At 38.6% G+C, this 13650-nt stretch overlaps 1 protein-coding gene across 2 annotated transcripts; it reads right to left on the reverse strand.

Annotated features, from left to right (window-relative positions):
- Positions 1-1341: 1341 nt before the first annotated feature.
- LOC146698136 (protein NDRG1-like) lies at positions 1342-8858 on the reverse strand. 2 transcript variants are annotated; one of them, XM_085472637.1, is made up of 12 exons: positions 8793-8858; positions 4880-4985; positions 4449-4569; positions 4255-4317; positions 4111-4171; positions 3816-3902; positions 3590-3646; positions 3234-3400; positions 2954-3053; positions 2782-2817; positions 2652-2703; positions 1342-2334 (listed from the first exon to the last, which is right to left on the reverse strand). In XM_085472637.1, exons 2-12 carry the CDS (start codon positions 4941-4943, stop codon positions 2108-2110), a joined length of 1035 nt encoding a protein of 344 aa, XP_085328763.1. In that variant the 5' UTR covers positions 4944-4985; positions 8793-8858; the 3' UTR covers positions 1342-2107. The 2 variants fall into 2 exon arrangements, with proteins under 2 accessions (XP_085328763.1, XP_085328762.1); XM_085472636.1 differs by lacking the exon at positions 8793-8858 and adding an exon at positions 5306-5728.
- Positions 8859-13650: the final 4792 nt, after the last annotated feature.

Consider the following 13650-nt stretch of genomic DNA (forward strand, 5'->3'; position numbering starts at 1 on the left):
CATTGTGCTTAATCTAAAAGGAATTGTAAGAAGGTTAAGGCTTTGTATAACACATACATTTCTGCTGTGTTATTGACTGGTAGAAAGTCAAATCACAGTTTAATTGACTGGTTTCAGAAAAAAAAAACCCCCTGCTGCAGTGGCCAAATAAATGCATTTATATTGTATAAACTATTTGGCTTGTAAAATAATGACTGGCAGTTGTTTGAATAGAAATACATTTCATTACAATTTGTTACCAGATTTAAAAGGGTTATTTAAAAAGAATCACATTTAAAACTGTGTCCAATTCTTTCCAGCTTCCCCTCTTATTCACTTTAGCTCTGCTATTTTTCCTTGGCACATAATTTCTTGTGTAAACAATAAAAAATACCCCCCCCCCCCCCCCCCAACAAAAACAAAACAACAAAACAACAAAAGAAAACAAAGAAAACAAAAACCCAGCTATAACACTGAGATTGAAGAGTAATGTTAAAACCCAAGTATGTGATGAAGGATGACTCTATGTGACTGATTTCAGTGCAGCTCTTTTAGACAGTCTGTTAGGATTGCGTGTGGCTGCATAAACCTGAGTGGTGCCTGACTGCAGATGATATCAGAGTAAAAGAGGAGGTACAGGCTTCCATCTAGTGGTACATTTGAAGAAGCGCCATATAAAATATCATGAGTTTTTAGGATTTATTACAACCTTATAAATATCTTGTTATTTAGGCAACAAGCTGAATCACAGAAAAGACACATTTGGCATCAAAGGCATTCTTTTTTGTAACACATGCAATTTAAAATCCCCCCCAGTGTTTTTTTGTACTTAAATAGAGCAGTTTAGGTACCTAGAATTGCACATAGACAGTATTATCAGATTCTTGGTGAGGGATTTAAAAAGTACAAAATAAACCTTGTCAAAGTACTTGTCAAAACTCGCCGTGTAACTCGAGCTCAGACTGGATGTTTGTGATTCAGTTGTGTTATCACAAAAGTCACTAGGCTCACTTCTTTCTGTTTCCACACTCTCAGCTTTTTGCAGGCACAAACTTGTGACGTTCAGATTCAACCACCATGATTAATCAGATTTCAAGCTGCATTTTTTTTAGTAGTAGTCAAAGAGCAGTAAATAGAATTATAGTAACAGTTACCCTGAAATGCAACTGATGCTGTGAACAGTGATTCTTTACATAAATGGTCGACAGAGTGCAATATTTTATCAGTAATTGTATTGATTGTTGGTATCTGGCTGTACTTATTTCTGTTTTTGTATTTAGGGATTTCAATGTAATATTTTATAGTGTGCTTAGAGAAATAATTATTCACTGACACCACAAAAATGTTTAAATTGTGCTTTAATATTATAAATATAAAGTGCTGAACAAATGTAAAGTGCTTTAAATTTTGAACTTAATGTAAAACTTCTCACTAAAGCGTAAGCATTTTGTGAACTACAGTGAATATTCATGGTATTTTCCAATAGTTAATAATACACTGCTGTCATACCTGCATATAATCAACATACATTCCTGGTACTAAACATGCAACTGTTGCACCAGTTAATCCATATTTCTACATCTTTATTATCTCTATAGTGAATACACTTCAAGTTTTAGTGAATACATTCAGATTGTATGAACCTCTCATGCATTGTATTTGATAATAAATATCAGTAAATAAGGAACTCTTATCCAAACCAAGGACTCCTGCAGCAGAAATTGTGGTAAAAGGTCAGTCAGAGACATGAATAGAGACATGAATAGAGACAGAGTGAAATGGATGAAGGTAAAGAAAGAGAAATTGAAGGACAAAGAGACATGTAATAATAGTTCAGTGCAGTATACAGAGAAAGAGGCTTAGGAAATGAAAATGAAGTATGAGGTACTAGGAAAAGAGTAGAGTAGTGAAGGTTTAAGAACATACAGAGTGGAAATTTGAGAACGAATGGGGGGATGGAGAAAGTCACACGGAAGCATATCCTGTGGCCTTTCAGGCAGAGATAGTGCAAATGAAAGGGCATAATTGGAAGATGATGGCCAGAGATGGGAAAGTTAAGAAGACTGTGAGATACACCTGGGTAGTTATGATGAGGTAAAAGTGCATGAGGCTTAGAAGTGCCTGTGCTCTAGCATGCCACTTCGGTGGTCTTTGAGACACTCTGGTTCACACTGGAAATACTATCCATGGAAACATCGGTGTGAGAGCGCACACGCTTCTCGTCGTTGCTGTGTGAACTTATTTGGCTACGTTGCAGCTCGTTGGTATGTGCTCGGCTTCGTGGGCCATCCAAGGACATAAGACTTGAACTGGACGTTGTCCGTGAGCGAAGTCTGGTCATGCTGGCACTGGACACTGTAGAGGAAGAAGAGCAGAGTCCTTTTATTATACTGTTTGAGCCTTTCAGTGAGCAGTAGTCTCATTCCCCCCCCCCCCACACACACACACACACACACACATTCAGAGGTGGTTCTTGTTAATAAAGTGAGATTTCAGGAAAGTTATATGAATTAATTTTTTGCTCATTGCTATTTCAGAACATTGCCTTGACCTATATAAAATCCAGCTAGTAAATTAGTGACTTAATGAAATAAAGACCATCACGAACAGGAAATTGAGATATTGAATTAAATGCTGTCATCATTAATGGTTGGCGGTTCATTATCACTTACAATATCCCATGCCCTGGATGAAATATTTGAAGGCTTCAATCACTTTGGCTGGCTGTGGAGAGAAAGATCATAACTATTAGGAGAGAATTTGCATTATTCTCAAAGCAGCCAGTAAAATGTGTTTTCACACCTGATCCACTTGAGGAAGCCCTCCACAGTCCGACATCTAGAGGAGGACGAATGAGAAAGAAATATGCATAATTCACTCTAAGGTTATGAACTTATCAGCACCACAGTTTTAAATAAAATACATCAGATATTGCACGTGTGTTTATTTTTGAGTCAACCAGTTCTCCAGTTACCTTAAGCAGTGTGGTTTTGGTGGGGTTGAGCTTAGAGTTGCAGTCCACCACAGCTTCCACAGCTGGAGAATTATCGCCTACAATGAGCAGAGTGGAGCACCTACACACCAACAGGAAGATGAAACAGTCAGAGAGACTAAACATATGGTTGGGATTGACTTGGCCTGTTGCAAAGATGCAAGCCTGTGATGGGCAAACGACAGAATTAAAAGAGGTGATTTTGTAGAAGGGTCATTAAATAAGTAAAAGATTCTGTATGAAGACAAATGGTTTTACTAACTTGAGAGTCCTGACGTTGATGTTTCCTCCAGGAACGGGTCTTTCCACCTCAAGAGCGTTGCGGTGGTTGTAGGAGCGGAAGAACTGACTGACATTGGCCTGGTTCATTGTTGTTGTGATGCGGTGGCGGTATGTGGCGATGAGGTCGTGATTGGTCAGGATTTCATCCTATAAGTCGGAGACAGATGTTCTGTATTTAGCAGTTGCTGTGTATATATCTTAAGTCATCTTCATATTTTAATTTAAATAAATATATTTAATATATATTATGTATTACTTCATCTTATGATGAGCATTTCAGTTTTTCTTCTGAGGCTAACTAAAATTAAACACTGTAGAAAAGGCTTGACAACTTGCCTTTCCAAACAAGTGTGCGATGACAGTGTCTGGTAGAGTCTGGGTCCATCCAGTGAGCTGTAACACAGTTTCACCAGGTGAAGCGACCTTCATTTAGTAATCTTTAATGCATTGACATTAGGGCTGTTTAAGAACAATTGAAAAAGGGAACAATGAAAAAATGTTTCATTGCAGCCGGTGTAAAAATGAATCAAATTTAGGTTGTATCTGACTACATATTGTCTACCTTGGTTGCAAACGTATCCATTAAGCCTTCAGCACTGGGGTTGATATTGATCAGAACCAATCCATCCACCAAATCAGGGTGATTCAGCTGCATGCACAGATGAAAAGATCTGACTCTGTTAGTCTACATCAGCCACAAAAGAATTTGAAGTACTCCCAACATCTCTGATTCAAGACATGTCTAACTGTATCTTTGTAACTTGACTCGAAGAGCAAAGATCCGCATAGAGAAGCCCAGAAGATCAACAACAAAAATGGCTTTATGCTTTATTTATTTTTAAAAGATTCAGACTCACAGCAAATCTAGCCAGGATGTATGCTCCCGCTCCCACTCCCAAACCAATTACACTACGCAACCTGCAAAACACACAGCCAAAGATTAACTGGTCCAGATTTAAATCAGAGGTGAATCCAAGTAAGGAGTGTCAGGTCTGTCTTACCCAAAGTGTTTGAGGACAGAAGGCAGTGCTTCAGACAGTTGGTCCATGGTAGGGTAGGTGTGACTGAGGGGTCAAAAGTCAGTTTTCCCATCAGCATTCACGGGATCTCATATCAAATAATTTTACAATCCCATCATTAATTCTTAAAATACACATGTGGTGTGAGAAATGGGTAACAAAGACCATCTACTAACTCAGCAGGCAGAGTTTTGGCTGCCTCATGCTGTCCTGGGGCTTCAACGTGACAAACAGGAAAATGTCTGATGATTTCGTACATGTCCTGATGGTTGAACAGAGTCTCAAAACAGGACTTGTCTGTGGCAAGAAAACACAAAAATGGAACTGTTAAGCAGTAAACATTTTAAATATAAGAAAAAATAAGAAGACAAGTAAACAATTTGTAGACACTTTAGAAAGTGTGAAACAGGCCCTTACATGATAAAGCCAACATGCTGTGTTCCAGATACAAAAATAGATTAGAAATGGAAACATGTTTGGACATCATTGCTCCAGGGATTTCCACCTTCATTTATTTCTGTCCTTTGGTATTTAGATCTATTCTATTTATTTAGAGGATATAGAGATCACAAAAACTGTATTGCTGGGGTTGAGAGCTGCTACTTACGGTTCAGTCCAACATCATGAAAGGTCAGGATGGCAGGGTGATTTCCCTTTAGTGTCCCGGTCATGATACAATGGACATTCCCATACTGAGTCTCTACATGCTCCTCCTGAAACAAAGATGCATCAAAGAAGAGTCCAAATCTGGAACTAGTATTCTGTATAAGTTACCCACAAATTAAAACATGTTAAATATAGCCAGGATCTCCTCAAAGTGCTTTACTAGTATAGCCTAAAAGCATATGATATCAATATAAAAGTCATTAAATTTGCACTGCAATCGCAACAGATTTACCCCTAGCCTCCTAAAACCCGAGCTGTTGTTTTGGCATGCATGGGATGCAGCAGATCTATGTTGAGCAGAATGAGGTATAATTTGCAGAAAAGCAAACAGGGTCTCAAGAAGTTGAAATTTCTCTATGATACTCACAGTGATTTGGGGGTTGAAGACAGAGTCACAGTCATTCTCCTCCAGAACCATGGCTGCTGTTGCAGAGGAACGTCCCTTAAACTCTTTATAATTTTTTTCTTTTTCCTTGTTAGTATATCTGGATATTTCTGTAGTCAGATACCATGTGAGAGTTGGAGCTCTTTGTGACACACTGTGTGTTTGAGCTGGTTTTTATATCCTCTGACTCTGATCTGTTTTTAAGCCCTGATCGCAATCTGGTTGACACGCGACCGAGTGGACCTTCCTTTTTTAATCTGACCTCAGGCTGCTGTGCTTCCACAGAACCAGCACAGGATTTGTACAAGGAATTATCCCCAACAGTTGCCCTGCAAAATCAAAACTTATCTTATCTTTAAGTGTCATTGCATTGCAATCAGAAATATTGCATGCAAGCAAGTTGATCCTATGATTTTCAATTTTAATTGATTTTTTTCTGGGATTTTAGTACACCACTTTTTAAAACTTTAAATATGTGATTTACTTTTTGTACAATTGTAAGTGAAATGTAATAAAACAACTCTTAAATCTGACCCATAGGGAGCTTGATAGACTGAAATAAATTCATAACAAAGAAAAAATGCTGTGAGGCATCACTGGAATCACAGCACCTTCAGACGTGAGCTAAGCAGGTCAGCTGTTTAATCTCAGTGAGCCATCTGTTTCTCACAGCAAAGCAGTCTGCTCTCCGTCGCTAAGCTTGACCCTTCTGTTAATGCAGAGTGTTATGATTTAACGCCGATAGCTGCTCTGAACTCAGCATGTCATGTAGAACTTGCAGAGACCTGCAGCTAAAATGATCTCCAGTGGCCTATAATTTCAGTCCTCTCGACAAAAACATCCAACAAACATCTTTTACCAAAGCAATCCGTGCTAAGCTTGAAATATTTCGATAGCCTAAAGCCGCTGCAAGAGTTCATCTGAGAACAGTGCCTTTTAATTTAATCTCAGTGGAACTTTAAAGCACTTTATGAGAGATACTTTCAACCTCTCCTATATTCACAAAGAATCACCAGAGGAGAAGCTCCACATGTTCCTGGGATTGAACCAGGGATCTTTTGCTTGTTGGGCAAAAGTCTAAACCAAACATGAGGATAAAATCAGATGTGATCCTTCGAGAAAAACAGAGAAGACAAATGTGAAATTCTAAATTCCGTGAATATGTGCCTCCAATTTTACATATCAAATTTCTGGTTTTACAAAAACAGCAGCAAATTTAAAATCTGCTTAAAAATAAGTCTTCAAGTGAAGCAATGCCATCTTTTCAGGTCTGTTTCAGCAAATATTATTATTCTTAAAAGAAAATATTTACATATCAATGCTGCATGTACTATGAACCGTGTGTTTCTGAAGATGTAGATTAATAATCAATACTTTAAATATGCTATCCTTTTTTCTGTTTGGGTGTTTTGAGTGTTTGGGTGTTTTCTGGCGACCTAATGATTAAGACAAACTCTATCATTAAAAACGTTTTTGATGCTATGCATCAGATATCAGATATTTGTGCTGCAGCGTATTTTCTAACAATCTGAGCAGTTCGTTGAGAAAATGCAGTATCATATCTTGGCTTACAGCTGGTTTTAACAGTACTGTACATGATGTATTTTACTGGTACACATCAATCTTGACTTTCATACTACTATATGGTCCAGATAACAAATAATATTGTATTATATACTACTTCTTTTCTTTCAAGGAAAAAAACCTTTATTATATTATAATGAACTGAAAATGTGAATTTTCTCATGATGGCAAAAAGTCAGAAGTTTCTGGATTAGCTTTAGAAAATCATTTCTGGCTAAAGACGAATTCTTTCATCTTGACTTTACAAACCATGACAAAGTGCATCACATTTGCAAAGTTGATAAAACTCAAATATGCAATTAGAGAACGACAGAGGAACGACATAGGTACCTGGGATACTTCCCAGACAGTAACAGCTGGTTGAACGGAAGTAGAACAGACTGTATCATGACTGCCTTCTTTAGGAGATATTACCACCACTGCTTTAACCATACACACAGAGCCAGATGAGAGCTGTGTGCACAGGAGATTTAATCCATTTAGTGGTGAGTGAAGAGTAGAAGGCAGCAGATGGGTCTTACCCAGCTTCACGTCACTGTGAAGTCAAAATATCAAAATGTGAACCCTGGCTAAGCTCTGCCCTGCTAGCCTATTTCTCCACTTGCCACTGGCACAGATACTAGTGCTTATCAAAACAGAGTAAGTGACTGTATAGGAACAACAATAACATGAAATTGTTTTAGCAGTTAACTATTCAAAAGTGGGTTGAAGAAGTAAATGAACATAGCTGGGTGAAACTACTGAAAAATGTAAACTACATTTCTTATTAGATGTACAGTAGTTCACTTTTCTTTGTTAGATATGCAACTTCAAAATCAAAAGATAAAGCAGATTTTACACAGTTTGCAGTGTATCCTGCAAATCAGATCATCATAATCTTTATTCCGTGCTATAAATACTGTCAGATTTCACGACGTTATTCAAAGTTTTCGGGCAATCAGGAGAAACATGCAGGGTAGGAGCTGGGGTATATCTCAGATAATGGCACAATGTCCAGCTGACTGAGTGAGCAGGCGAATGGCTGTATGTGACTGTAGCCACCGGTGCTGTTATTGCTACTTGCGATTCAAAAGAATATGTATAAACAAAAAAATATTTAAATAAAATATAATTAAATATTTCTAGCTATTTACAATGTCTATTCAGTGTTTTACAAATAACGCTTTTGCTGCTGCCAAATACATTAGATTATTAATTAAAATGAAATGTTTTTGCTGACTTGTGATTCTTTTAAAAGGTATTTGTTGAATTAGTTACGCAGTTTTAAAACATTATAGATCAGTGTTTTAACTTTAGACAAAAATACAATTTGTGTTTTTAAGCCAACTGTGGAAAACATAAAGTAGTTGTAGATATTGTTGTTTCTTATTTTTGTATATGTCATATGAAACTTGTTTTCATTCACTTTTAATGGAAAAAGGGGGGGGGGGGGGGTGCACTAGGGCTGTATCCCAATTCAGGGTCTGCAGCCTTAAAGTACGCAGCCTCAACGATCCTCAAGGGCCGCGTACTCAAAGACCGCTAAGGCCGGAAGTGCGAGGCTTATGAAATGGGACGGCCTAGCCTCCGTTGCGCTGCCCAGGTTGACTAGCAACCATGATACTAACAGCTGGAAACGTGTCATACAGCTTTGTTTGACAGAAATGAAGGAGAAAATCTTTTGTTCATTTGTTTGTTTGTTTCTACATGAGCTTTGATCATTCTCTGTAAGATTAAGCTCAGCTATTAAACGGCGTATATTTTAAAGTAAAGGCTTTAAAACCAAGTTAGTACAAACGTCACTAATGTCACATAACTTTGCCGACATGTGGCAACAGTAATGTTTTAATGTTCTTCGTTATTAAACATTTGCACATAAATAAGTGACATAATATTCAGTACTTACTTAAAGTTTACTCTTCGGGAGCCCCCCATCCGCCGTTTGTTTTTCGGCAAAATTATCCACACCCACCGCCGCGCTATGCATTCTGGGATATGTTGGGCCACGAAGTCTACACTGCCACAGCCTTAAAATTCAGGGATATGAAGGACGCATTTCAGGGCCGCATTTCGAGCAGCCTTTGAATTGGGACAGCCTTCGGCGCGCCGCTGTGATGTAATCGGCCTTGAAATGCGTACTTTAAGGCTGCAGATCCTGAATTGGGATACAGCCTAGATCAGCCCTACAATCATCATTTCCCTGCAGAGTCCACTAGATGGAGTGCCATTACAATCTTCTGGATGCTGAGTCGTCGCATTATAAAGAAGAAGGCCAGCTTCACCTTTCTTTATTTTTCACCTGATAAACCTCTAACACCCCATTCTCAATACCCTGTTATTAGTTTGTGTCGATGCTCTTAGTTCGTCTGTGTGACTTCTACACACTAACTGCCTTTAAATGTATTTTAAACGTTTGGGGAAGAAATTTGAATTTTTATTCGCTTTGATAATCACCCGTGGGCGTGTCTGCTAAAACACAGACGGGAGATGGAAACAGAGTTTATGAAAGGAGAGAAATCTCGGCATACGGTGAAGTAGCTGTTCAGTCATAAGTATCCCCACACTTCCATCTTCACTGCTTCGCCTCAGGGCACCAGTGTCACACGCAGAGACGCTAAATAAGCACATTAACGTCCTATTGCTGATAATTGGTTGTCACGGTAACCGTTAAGTCTGCAGGTGAAAGTCTTGCTGTCCGACTCTCAGCTTTCAAAACACTCTAATTATACACACAGCAGCTGCTGCCGCTTGCCACACGCTCAACTGCGTGTGCGCATGTGTGTTTTTCTTGTTTGACGTGATTGTGAGGGAGCACTCGGTGCGTTGATGTTTACGTGCAAAACCACACATTACCCTTTCCATGCATATATAGACCAGTTGTAAGAGTATATGTGGTAGGATTTCCATGACCAAACTTTTAAAACAAGCAGGAATCCTCTGAAAGATGGATCCAGCGTAATACGAATAAGAAATCATTTATTTAACCCATATTTAGGAAATTCTTTTGTGAAAGCGATTTAAATAGAAATATCAGTTTTGCAGTGTGTATATACTAATGTGTGTAATAAATTCTATACTTATAAAGTAATATAAGTAGGCTGTATCATGAGTTTATTAAAATATAAAGTCTGGCATGGTGTGGCTTTGCGCTATTTCAAAGTCATTAACACACACTTGTTATGTGTGAAATATGGAGACTGATTACAGTTTAAGAGCTACAACTAATGGATGAAAGTACACTTCCTTTTCATATCCAGTTGCTTTTTTTTAGCTGCCAACGGAATTGCATACGATTTCACACAGTGGCAGCATGAGTGGTGTGCCTGAGAGACAGATTTACAAACAGCTCCAGAGCAGGGGCCCCACTTTGTAATTGTGTATATGAAGATGGTAAATCAGTGTAAGCTTGCCTGCACTCCCAGTTCAGGCATTGATTATAAAAGAAGGATTAAGAACTAGACTTAATGGGACAGTCAAATAGTGCAAAAGTGTGTTTATGAAAGATTAAACTCTTAGTAATTTGCAGCTTCGCATGGGGTGATGTATGGATTTAACAGCTGTAAATATACTGCACGAACACGGTGGTATTGTGGTGCAATAACAGATGTCACATTAGTGGTAGTAAGTTTTTCATAAAATAATTTTATAGCTTGCCCCCCCTCCCCCGTTTTTTTATTTATTCATTTATTTCACCAGACACAACAACAACAAATACAACAGGGTGACACCAGAAGCTCCTGAGCCAGATTAGAGCTCCTATGTGGAGGCCACACGAGATTTAAATGGAAACAAGTCATTGCGTAATTCCAAGAATGGCTTACCAGGAAAGATGTAGTGGAGCATTTACTCAAGCTTGTGAGGAATAACTAAGAAAAGCAACAACAACAACAACAACACTTCTTATTTAGGCACAGTCACCACTGTGATCATCACAAAACTGTTTTTCTTTTAACTCAAGCAAACCTTCCAGCAACTACCACCATAACAGCTAGAATTCATATTAAAATTGTAACTAGGTTAACATTTTTAACAAAGCCCCCATCAGTTCCCTCAGCTAACATATATAACTCACTTGCACTAGTGTCTACAGACACCTTCGATGTATGCACACACACACACACACACACACACACACACACACACACACACACACACACACACACACACACACACACACACATTTTGAGCCTCAAAAAGGCCTTCAAACTTGTGAGGACCGTTGACTGTTGGTTCTCACAAGTATAGTAGAATGCAGATTTTGGTCCTCACAAAGATAGCTAGACAGGAACACACACACACACACACACACACACACTTATGAGATATTAAAAGTTGGATATGAGCAAAATAATAAATTATCTCCAGCCTGTGCATGGTGTACCCTCTTGCCCTATGACAGCAGGGGTGGGCTCCACCTTCCCAATGACCCTGAATTTGATAGGAGGTTAAGAAAATGGATGGATGCACACTTATTTATAATTACCTCGATCATGACCATCAGCAGTGCTTCTATTATTAAAGCAAGCCTTGAATACTTCCTTGTTATTTCCTTGTATCTTTGGGAAAGGAATTAGCACTGAAGTCTTAGCAGGTCAGTGCTTTAATGAAACCGGGAGAGCGGCCATGACCACTGCTCACAGTGTCCTTTGGGCTCCTCATAAAGCACAAGACTGTCAGGACTGACCTACTGAGTGTCAGCTCACATTTCCAGAAACCACTACATCAATGTCCATGCCAGCACACTCAGGTTTGTAGGATTAAAACAGATGGTCCCTGCAGAGCTGAATTTCCACAGGGTGATCTGACAGAGGAAGCCTTGAAAGCAGGACTATGTGGGTCTGAGAAACAATTAGAAGTGTCATCTCACAGGCACATTTTACTGTTATCACAAATGAACTGAATTAAAATATGTTTCAGTGGAGAGGGACTGGATCAAGCGATGCTATACATGGTTCATTGACTTTCTAAATTTCACAAATGATTTTAGAGTTATTTTGTATGGAACCGACGACTGTGATGATAATTTGCACTTGATTTTGAAAGAAATGTGTGGATCATAAGGCTCACAAAAAAGTAACAAAAAATATTTACAAAAACCAAAATATTTACTCCAAAAAGCTTCATAAAGATGTGTCCAGATGTACTCAATGCTCATTATTTTACATTAAACAGGGTAAAAGAGAAAAAGATATAAAATGTGGCGGACAAAGGCGTTATCGTAATTTACTAAGTATGATCTGGAATATTGTTTTCTGTGCATTGAAGATTTGGGCAAAGATTTGCCGGATCGCATTATGCTGCATGATTTCTTTGCATTTATAACAAAATCCGCATAAACAAAAAAGCATTTTGAGTATTTTGTCATATTTGATCATGAGGTGGAGGGTGGTTCCCTATTTTTTTTTTCCTGGGAGTTTGCAACCCTATTAGTTAGGTTGCTTACTCTTTAAAATACCAGAATAGGAAGGATGGAGTAGGTTTAAGTTTATTAGATTGATCAGTATTGCTGAACTATGAAATATTTTGGGTGCAGTATATTTTTTACATACAGGTATAACAGAATAGCTTTAGTGTTGTTGTTTATTTAAGCTTGAGTATGAACTTATACAAAATGCAGCAAGATATTTAAAAAACTGTTTTATTGATTAAAAAACACACTATATCGGATTCATATCGGTATCCTCCAATATCCAAATTTATGATATCGGTATCGGACATAAAAAAGTGGTATCGTGCCATCTCTACTATATGCAATAATGAATTTTTATACATTTTACATCAGATAACCACTTTGGATTCGGTTGTATTTATTAAAACCTAGAGATTTTAAATGAGAATAAGAAAGAAAAGTATTTCTTTGTGCCCCCCTTTCCCTGTTAGTGCACTACCTGCCCCCTGGTAAAACTTTCCTATCCGCCCCTGCACAGTTACCAGCTGTCAGCCACGTAGAAAAGGATCCTGGTGTTATTTGTCTCTCAGAAACAGTTCATAACTTCCCTTCAACTCATTCATGTCAACTAAAAGGTAAACCTATTTCTCTATCACCTGTTCAGCTCTGATGATTCAGTAAGGACATCTCCTGGTTTCATCTTCATGTTTCCCTCTCACCAGATATTGGTTTGGATATCTGGTGAGAGGGAAACTGTATGTTGACTGTGTGTTGACCAGCACCTTTACGGCTGTGGCTCCAGCAAACATCAGCTGATACTAGAAAGTAATATTAAATAAATTCTAACAACAGCTGATCAAGCTTAAACGTGCTGCTGTTGTTTAGCGTGACATCCGCTGGTTTCGTCTTTCTGGTGCAAAGTGGGCGATAAACAAACGAGACGGGACTTAGGACAGCAAAGCCGATCAGCTGATCATTGATCAGTTTCATGATTGAAGTAGCAACAGGAGAGGGAGGGGGAGAGATTGAGAGAAGAAGAGGAAGCTATGCAGCGCAAAGACACAGAATAACTCCAGCTTTGTGTCTTTTTTTTGCTGAAGTTCGGGACAAATTGCATTCCTTTACACCTAAATACAGAACTTTAAAGTTCGACCTCATCGGCTAATTGGTCCAGCCCAGAGTCGATCATGACCAATTGGCCAATCCACCGCCTTTTATTGTTTATATATGCTAAAAATCACCATCGGCCCACCGGGCAAATGCCCGGTATGCCCGATGGCCAGTCCAACTATGCTGTCTGTATAGTACAAGGCTACTTACACAGCTGCACACCTCTGATTTAACCTCTTGCACTTTGTATTTTCTCATATCTCCT

Source organism: Copadichromis virginalis, linkage group LG11 (genome assembly GCF_057382275.1).
Source record: "Copadichromis virginalis isolate Kocher_CV1m ecotype Utaka linkage group LG11, C_Virginalis_male_GT1.1, whole genome shotgun sequence".
In the NCBI taxonomy this organism is placed as follows: domain Eukaryota; kingdom Metazoa; phylum Chordata; class Actinopteri; order Cichliformes; family Cichlidae; genus Copadichromis; species Copadichromis virginalis.

Excerpts from the sequence above, each read along its gene's own strand:
- LOC146698136 (XM_085472636.1), bottom strand. The coding sequence starts at position 5,356 with ATGGTTCTGGAGGAGAATGACTGTGACTCTGTCTTCAACCCCCAAATC. Across the intron at positions 4,318-4,448 it reads GCCAAAACTCTGCCTGCTGA|TCACACCTACCCTACCATGG; the intron begins GTTAGTAGATGG and ends TTGACCCCTCAG. Across the intron at positions 4,172-4,254 it reads TCTGTCCTCAAACACTTTGG|GTTGCGTAGTGTAATTGGTT; the intron begins GTAAGACAGACC and ends TGTGTTTTGCAG.